This window comes from Apteryx mantelli, chromosome 3, assembly GCF_036417845.1.
Source record: "Apteryx mantelli isolate bAptMan1 chromosome 3, bAptMan1.hap1, whole genome shotgun sequence".
Lineage (NCBI taxonomy): Eukaryota > Metazoa > Chordata > Aves > Apterygiformes > Apterygidae > Apteryx > Apteryx mantelli.
In genome coordinates this window covers 56,433,758-56,443,082 of record NC_089980.1, presented here as the reverse complement: position 1 = coordinate 56,443,082, position 9,325 = coordinate 56,433,758, and the positions used below count along the sequence as shown (strand labels likewise).

Sequence of the window (9,325 nt, the reverse complement as noted above, 5' to 3'; positions counted from 1 at the left end):
GTTGGGGGAGGGCAGTGAGAGCCCGGCGGGTGTCGGTTTTGGGCGGCGGTAAGGGCGTCGGGGGGTGCCGGCTTTGGGGGGACCCGAGAGCCTGGCGGGGGGGAATACCGGCTTTGGGGGGAGGAGAGCCTGGGTGGGGGGGTAACGGTTGGGGGAGGGGGGTGAGAGCCCGGGTGGGGGGGTAACGGCTGTGGGGGGTAAGAGCCCGAAGCGGGGGATGCCAGTGGGGGCCGTTACTGGTTTGGGGGGGATGAGAGTCCCGGGGGGGGCTGCGCTGCCGCCGAGGGCCTCAGGAGGCTGCGGGAGCCGCGGGCGCAGTGTGTGGCCCGTATGGTGCGGAAGGGGCTGGGGGGTGCCAGGGGGGACCCAGAAACGGCACCTACAGCTGCTACCTCCGGGCTGTCTTCAGGGTGGCAGAGATGCTGGGTTGGGCAGCCCTTCTGTCCTGCCACTTTCTCTTAATTTAACGTTTACTTCAGTTGTGTTTCTCCCTTTGGCTTTGCAGTCTCATAGATTGTCTCCATGGCAGCAATCTATTCGGGGATTCACCTGAAGCTGAAGAGTTCTAAGACTTCTTGGGAAGACAAACTCAAATTAGCTCATTTCGCATGGATTTCTCACCAGTGTTTTCTTCCTAATAAAGAGCAAGTAAGTGCTTTTTAATGATAAATGCAGGAAAAAAATAATAATTAATTGTTACTGAGGATGAACTGGTTCATAAAAGCAAGACCGATTTGCTTAATCCTTTGCCTCTAGACAAGCAGTGCAAATATAGTTCTAGTGGTGAGTGATGGACAGTTCTTCATTTCTGCATGGCTGTATGAAATGTTTTCATAACTTTGTTTTTGAGTTGCCTCAGTAGTAAGATCTCCATTAGGATGGGGAAAAATACTTTTCCTTATAGAGAGGGTATTGGGTGTGCCATCTCTTGGATAAATGGGAAACCACCATCTTCAGAGCTGTCATTAGCATCTTTTATTATATCCTCTACACTTTAAAGCCGTTGTCAGCTGCTTCCTGGTGCTTCTGGTCGTAGTTAAGAACAAAAATTTGGGGTGTGAGAATTGACTGCAACTAGATATGTGTTTCCTGGTGCTCTGAACTTGTGCATTAGGAAAGAGTGCACTCTGAATTTGTGGACTTTTCCTTGGAAGGTGGTTCAGTGTTCTCTGCTTGGAAACCACCCCCAACCATCTCCCCTTCAGTCTTTTGTTTTGACCCTGTTTCATGAAGTTTTCTTCTTGGACTTTTTCTATCTTTGTCTCTGCTAATTAATCATTGTGCAATCTTTCAGTCATCTTCTAAGATCTAATTATTGGCCTAGGTATCAAACATGATAGTGTCTTTCTGGAATGCTTAGACCAGGAAAGTCCTTAAGCATACTTAAAATATATATGTTATTGTATTGCATGATTTAAGCAGTATGTAAAATATTCTATCAGATATGTTTGTCTAGAAACAGCTGTGTCACATGTACTGTAGTTTAAAGATTTTGGTCTATGCTTCTTAATTTTTAAAGTCTTTTTAAGAGAGTATTTTGAATACATGTTCTTTAAGAGAAATCTTATTTTCTGTCTGTTTCTGCATTAGTTTCTCACAAAACTTGCAATCGTTTCCAGTGCTCTATTAATTTTGATTTTTGCAGGCTGCAAAAGCCTCACCAACTTTGCTAGTGAAAATCAGAGTTTCCGTGGGTAGAGGTGTTTGATTCACTGGTCTGTCCTGTGCTGTTCCTCCTTCAGACTAGGAGTTTTGTGTGGTCTAGAGTTTGTACCTTCTGAGATCAGTGTTTTGAGTTCCTATTGTTTCAGTTACTTATATCATAAAAACTAGTCATATGCCATAATTTTATTTTGAAATCAATAGTTTAAATCAGTGGGGGGTTTTTTAAACTTTTCCGGTTTGCATGTGTCTAAATCCCTAGGCCTAAATTCCTAAGTAGTACGTTTAAATCTGCCAAGAGTAGGATGTGAAAGGTATAGCAATTGTCAGAAAGCAAAAATCATCTGATTTTTAAGGTCTTTGATTCAAAAGATCATCTTTACTAATTAGTTTCAAACTTCACACTTACACCTGCTGCTGAAGGAACTGGTGAAAAGACAGTGGGGTGTTGACTCCTGAAAGCTGTTTTGTGAAGTTGCAGGGGAGCAGAGCCAAAAATGGATTTAGGATAAAGGGACTTAAAAATTTAGGTCTTGATTGCAACCTGCAAGGGTGGACTTCTTCGCTTGTTCAGAACCCATGCTGCTTGGATAGAGCTGTTCTCGGATCATGGTCTGTGCTGTAATTGTGAAGAGGCTCCTACTTTGGTTACCTTTTCATATGGGAGTTATAAAAGATCACTTCTTTTCTCTTTTGTTAACAGGTATTACTTGACTGGGTAAGCCATACATTGGTTTCATACTACAACAAGAAACTTGAACTGGAGGATGAAGTTGTTGAGAAACTCTGGACATATCTAGACAATGTTATCCACAGTAGAAGACTACAGGATCTTTTAAAGAATGGAAAGACAATCAATCTCAGTTTTTCTATTGCACAGGTAACTAAAATTATGGCTATATTGTAAGGTGGTGGATAACTGCAGTATCTGCTACCATATGTGACCCTTCCTCATAATGTAGGGTATTATATGAAATACATAATAATTAACCTCGTGATTTTAGGGTGCTTACTGACAGAACTTCTCTCTTTCGATTCTGCAATATAGTTTATATTTGTGCAGAACTAAGATTAAAAATGGCAGAGCTTTCTAGTAATAATCTCAAACTTCATCTGTCTTTCTGTCTTTAATTTCTGCAAACTGTCAGAGAGGGAACTGGTTTAAGTATTTCAGTAGGTAAGTAAAGACTGAGTTCCATTTGTTGCTCTTGTGTTTAATTTACTGTGTATATTACCATTATGCCTAGAAGTCTTCGTGAGAGAGAGATCTTCCCTTGCTGTGGAGCTCATCAGCATGTTTGGCTTGAGTACATGTGTACTGTGAGGTGCTGTTCAGCTGACCCTGCCTAGGAACTTGCAGCTGCTTACGATGACTCTGAAGGAGCCATTCCTTTGATTTCCCCTTCTCCAGGGAGCTAGGTTCCCCTCTCCCCAGCAATCGCACTTCCTGTACTGCTATATCTGTGTGTATGCTTCTCTGGGCTATCTGTGTATGTGCAGGTACATGGGCGAAGATCAAAGGGGGCTTTAACTGTTACTCCCTTGGCATGCATCTGTCACATGACATGTTTCTGGCACAACTCTCCTCATTTTCTCTTCATTTGTGGAACCCTGCATGCTAGACTTATGAACCTGGAGAGAAGTTACTGTGCTGCACTGGAAATATGAACAGTGTTGGCAGATGAAAGTCTGACTGGGAAGCAGGAAATGTTTTTTGTCAGCTGAAATCCTGTTGGTCCCACAGCTTTCCATTTTAAGCATTACGTTACTCAGTGTGAGTTGAGTTAAACCAATTTAGTGGTGACACCAAATCGTTATTGGCCTGAGCAGAAAATTAATGGAGATGTCAGTTACAGCTTAACTTGGCCCAGAATTGAACCACAGCGTGTAACTCCTTATTCAAGTTCCTGGTTACAGAAATGGCAGAGTTAGTGGATGACTGTGAAGGCTGCCAAAATGGCTAGGAAAATAGCCTTTGTAGTAGTGCTCTGGATGGAAAGAAGTAGCGCAAGACTGTTTTCACCTGAAGGAATGAGTTGTGAAGTACAGAGAGTTGGCTGGATGGAAGGAGCTGTGCTTCAGAGATGTTACAGAGATAGCCTGCTAAATTTAAACATGGCCTGGGCGTGAAACCTGTCTGGTTGCAGATAGGATGAGAGTTACAGGCCAGAGTACTCTAATGACCAAGGAGGAAGGTGGTAGGGAGAGTGCTGTGGGAAGGATTTAGAAATCTGTTTGAATACAGTGATAAACCATCCACTAGGAGGCACCAAGGAGACAGCTGAGGTTTTAGTTACGGAACAGAGGCAGATTTCTAAATTGTCATTTAATTTCTTTGCTGACAAGATTATATGGAGGTGAGAAAAAGGAGCAAATAAAAAAAGTGGGATCCAAGAAGAAAACCTTGTGGAAATGCCCACAAAAAGTCTGAGGAGGGGAAATCGGTGTTCTAGTAAGCATTAATTCTTTAGAACAGTGTATCAAAAGGAGAAAGGACAGTCCTTCAGCTTCCAGGCGCAGGAAGCCTGGGCTCTTCTTAGAACATAAAAATGATATTTAGTCGTGGGCATTCATACTGAATAAGTGTCCTGGATCAAGAGTAGGAAGTGGGGTTGTTGCGTTTTTGTTTTGTTTGTTTGGGGGGAGGGGGGGATGAGGAGGAATAATTTCAGGAACCTTGCAAGGAGGGAGGGAATATTCCCCTTCCTCCCTGTCTGCAAGACTAGCCATTAGGTTCAAATGTACATGGTCTCTGCTGTTGTCAGTAGCAGTCATACTGAATGAGATATTCCTCGTGCATCCTGTGGTGCAAACAAATGAAGGAACACTGTTCTTGCCAGAGGAGCTTCTAGTCCGAGACCTATGACACAGGAGGCCCAGTGGCAGCCGCTGACAGATCTCTGTTCCTTCCCTCTTACAGCCAGAGCTCACAGAAAATGATGTTGGCTCATTATGATTAGATTGATCTTTGTGTGCAAAATTGACTGTGGGGTTTGTTTGTTTCTTCCAATCTTCAGGTCATAAATGAAAGGTTGTCGGAGTCCTGTTCTCAAAAAACACAGCGAAACATTGGCACAGTGCTGAGTTGCTCCAGTGGTATCCTTTCTACTCCTTCACTCTCCATCATTTACACAGCTAAATGTGAGCTTTTGGTTGATCTCCTCAGCAAGCTGTCTGAGCTGGCTTGTCAGCAACTGGCTTCTGATGATGCTGTGGGCTCCCAGCTGTTCAGCATTCTGCAGCTTACCTTTGCTCAGTACTTCCTGATCCAGAGGCAGCAGACCAACCCAAATCGTGTGTTTGGGCAAGTGACAAGCCACTTGCTCCAGCCATGTCTGCTCCTGAGGCACTTGCTGACTGTGAGGAACTGGACACAGGCAGATGACAGCCATGTGCGTCAGCACTGGAGCAGGGAAATCCGAAATCAAGTAGAGATTCTGCTGCAGGCTGGACTGTTCCAGCCTGAGCTCTTCTCATCCTACAGAGAGGAGCTGCTACCAGAACAGGAGCTCCAGGAGAGGAAAAAAGGAGCTTTGAAAAGTCTCTTGCTACCAGTTAACACAGTGCGGACCAAGCTGGGCAGTGGCTTTTGTGAACCTGCGCTCCATGGGGCTGTTGTGGCAGGTTCGGTGTCCCTGCTGTATAAGCTCTTTCTGGACTCTTACTGTAAGGCAGAAAACCACCTTGTGTGCTTCCACATGTTCAGCAGGCTTTTTGACTGTCTCAGGCTCTCTGGCCTACAGCAGGGTGCAAGGGAGGATGTGCTCTCCCCTGCAGACTGGAGCACAGAGCTGCTTGCCTTGGAACAGCTTTTAAACTTGGTGCTTAGCAGTGATATCTATAATGTTGCCAGTGACCGCATTCGGCACAAGGGGATACAGTTTGGGTTTTACCGCAAGCTGGCGCAGATGCTAATGAGTCACTCTCAAGCTTCCATTCCTGCTTGGTTCAGATGTCTCAAACTCCTGATGTCATTAAACCACCTGATTGTGGAGCCAAACCTGGGTGACTTAGTGGCCTCTGCTTGGATTGAGGCAAAGGTCTCTGAGCCACGTACAAAGAAGCCTCAGGAGGCTCTTATCGGCACTGTGTTTCAGACTTACTCCAAGCTGCGGCACTTCCCACGGCTCTTTGAGGAGGTGCTGTCAGTCATTTGCCAGTCAGCTGATGATGAACTGAGGATGCCTGTCTTGTCTGCTGGCCTAACAGCAAAGCTTCGTGAGTGCCTCCTTGAGCTGCCACCCCACCAGATTCTGGACATTTTGTGTCTCTTAGTGGAGAAGTGCCAGACTCTTATCATTCCTGCTGTTGAAGGCAATTCTGACATGGTCTTGAAGCTGATGTCCGTCAGCTCGGTGCTGCATGCTTTTCTGTTCAACATGAGGAGCCTAGATGATGTCACTCCTTCCCCTGTGGTCCTTCGCGCTCAGAGCCTGCTGGCAAAGATACAGAAGGGAATAATCCAGCCACTGCTGGAACTGCTGCAGGCTCCTAGGGGAGAGGAAGAGAAGTCAGAGCTTTGGTTAAGGAAGGCCAGTGACTCTACTCTGCTCCTTGTTTACACTTGGGTTGAAGTAAACACTTTGTTTGGTATTAGCTGCAGTAAATATGTGTCTCCATCAGTTGAAATTGCTGTTACTGCATCTGCTGTAAGGCACTGGGGCATTTCAGCTCTCCTCCCTGGTGTGGAGGAACAGTGTTGGGAGAAAGTCATGGCGCTTGCAAGTGGTTTTGCCTCCACTAGTAAATATTGCTTAGAACTGCTCACACTCCAGAAAATGAAGATGATCTTAATACAGACGAAGGGTGATCCCCAGGCCTTGCAGCATGCTGCAACTTTCATCCTGGAGTCTGGGAGATCCAGCATGAATAGGGGAGAAACTGAACCATGGGATGGAGATATAAGTGCAATAAATGATTTCACCTACCCCACAGCACACTGGCACCTTGTCATCTCCAACCTGACTATTCTGTTGCCGTATCTTTCCTTGAAAGATGTGGAGTACATTGCCAACATGCTTCTGGAGGCATTAGTATTGGCCAAAGCTCAGGAAGTTGATGGAGACCAGGAGCCTTCCATCAGCATTGGAAAGGTATCTCTTCGTTTGCTGCATAGTCCCTTTCTCCCAGAAATGAAGGTGCTGCATTGTGCTTTTCTGAGCAGCCTTATTCATCAATTCAGTAAGGTGCTACACTCTGCTGCTACAGGTTCTGTAGATCTGCCACTTCAACAGCTGTCTGCAGATAACATCCCTTGGCATGAAGAGATGCTGGCTCCTTGCAAAACTGTTGAACTGGTGGAGGCACCATCAGAAAACAAACTGCCAAAGGATGAACTCAACTTGCCTTGGAAAACACTAGAGAAAGCTGCCCGATGTATATTATTGCTAGCGAAAAACAGTTCTCCTGTCATCCTGAAAGAAGATCAGCTAGAAAGCTGTTTGCGTTTGCTAGAAATTACTTCCCTTCTGAAACTAGACAATCTTTTTCCCTCAGAGTGTATCCGGTGTTTTCTCTTGCTGCTGTCCTTGGTAGCCAATACCAGGGCTAATGTCTCTTGCAGCAAGCTGTTATCACTGAAGTTTTTAAGGACCTGCTTCCACCTTCTGAGGTGCCTGCAAGCTGGCCGGAATGCCAACTCTGTCTTTAAGATTTTTCATGCCAGCGATGCTCTTGAGGCTGTAATGACCTCCCTGTTTACAGCCAGCAAATTCTTCACTGATATTTTGACTGATCCTGCTTGGGCAGAGTATCTCCAGGAAGCTCAAACCTTTTTGGAGCACTTTCTTCAGATGATTGTTGAACGACGACAAAGTGTGAGAATCAACTTGGAAAAGTTCATGTCTTTCCTGGTGAGCTGCAAGCCAGATGCTGGTGCAGCCAGAAGTAAACACTGTAAAAACTGGAATCCTGCAGCTGGGCAGCTGCTGCTCATGGCATTTACCACCCTGTGTCATGTCATCACACTTTACCTTCAGCAGCAACCAGAAAAGAAACTGCAGTCTGCAGATGTGCTGTCTGCTTTGCTGGAGCCAGCAATTCTGCAGATGGGAAGAGCTGTTGAACATGGTCTTCAGAGCAACATGCAAAACCAGCCTTTGCCTATAGCATTCATACCATCTGTCACTACTCTTCTCAAGGCAGATCTGAGCCATGTCCTCAGTAAAAAGGACTGGCAGAAGAACCCTAAAGAGCTCAGTGGACTTTTGGAGCATCCCCATATTAAACTGTACCAAAAGTTTTACTCTCAGATACTGAGAGAGCTGCCCTCTGCAGGGGATCATCTCCAGTTCCTTCAGTCTGCCTTGCAGTTCTTAACTGTATTCTGCTCCGTACCAGATCTGTCTCCTGGAAAAGAAACTGCAGTAACTGTGGTTTATGCTGTAAAAAAGCTGCTTGCTGGTATGAAGGCTCCCTTTTCCCATTTCCTTTGCTAATTTTGCAGTGCAGAGGCGAGTTAAAAGTCCTTTATAGAATTTTTAAAAAAACTGTTTGTTTTGTTTATCTATCCACTTGTGTTAGCCTACTGCTTTATGCTTTTTTTAAAATACCCAACAGAAAAGTTTTCACAAAGGTAATGTTGTGGTATCTAGACCACAGCGGCCGTCTAATTTGATATGGGTATCCTGGAAGATCTTTCTGAATCTAAATCCATATCCATGGATTCTGCATCCTGTGGCTATTTTTTTGTGCATGATACACTAAAGGGAAAGATAACTTTCTCTGCTTATCTTGGAACTCTATTACCAGTAGTAGCTTAGGGACTGAAGTACCTGGTTTTCCTCCATCTCTGACCTTTCTTGTTGCATACTGAAAGATTTTTAGAGGTACCTGTGCAGATGGTCATACCAATTTTGGTCATCAAGGTGTGAAAGTTGTCCTTGCTTCTCTGAGATTATATTGTAGCTCTTAGTAAATAGAGCTGATTTCCTCATTGCCTCATGCCTGTAAAGCATTCTGATAATAACCAAAATGTGGTAGTACTTCCAGAGGCATGGCTTTGAAGGAGCACTGTTCTTCCTCTCATTTGGTGGGTATAGTAGGCTGCACTGAAGCAGCTGATGTGCACGAGCTCAGATAATCTGATATGTCTCACCTGAGGATGTCAGAGGACTTAAAAAAAAAAAAAAAAAAGATAAGTATTTTTGTCTGTACCTGATAGGTGAGGATATTAAAGAAGGAAAGTCATCTGACTATCAGGAATGCTGAATACCCATAATTCTGACAAAATCTGGGGGAAACTGGCAAATCAATCACTCTGTCCCCATCAAACAAGGAGCCAGGGCTAGAAACAGCATGAAAAAACTTTTCTTCTTGCTAGCCTTGTGGCATAGTGGCTCCCTTGTATTCTCTTGTTCAGAATGTGAGATGAACTAATTACTGCAGATGAGATGTACCACGTGAACCTAACTGTTCCCTTTGCCTTTTCTGAACAATTGGACTTTGTCTTGCTTTTACTATGCTCTAGCATACTACTGTCATTCTTTCAGATTTTATGTTGGCATTAAGTAGTTAAGTCTAGAGCACAGCTCGGCGTGGAAAATCTGATCCTGTACTTGCACAGTTGAGTTTCAGCTAGAACTATTACATGTAGATACAGGATTGGTGTCTCTCTTTTCTGGTCTGTGTTTTGATCCTCCAGAGTTTTGGGGTTCAGTACAGG

At 44.5% G+C, this 9,325-nt stretch overlaps 1 protein-coding gene across 5 annotated transcripts in view; it reads left to right on the top strand.

The window, feature by feature from the left end:
* Window positions 1-515: 515 nt before the first annotated feature.
* Window positions 516-9,325, top strand: part of URB2 (URB2 ribosome biogenesis homolog) — a 47,498-nt gene continuing 38,688 nt past the window's right edge. For all 5 annotated transcript variants that reach the window (XR_010883716.1, XR_010883715.1, XR_010883714.1 and 2 more), the window contains exons 1-3: window positions 516-648; window positions 2,366-2,542; window positions 4,680-8,064. Coding sequence is in view for 2 of the 5 variants with exons in the window: in XM_067293430.1 (XP_067149531.1) it covers window positions 523-648; window positions 2,366-2,542; window positions 4,680-8,064 (3,688 nt within the window). In the remaining 3 variants the exon portion in view is untranslated. The remainder of the gene's footprint in view (window positions 649-2,365; window positions 2,543-4,679; window positions 8,065-9,325) is intronic.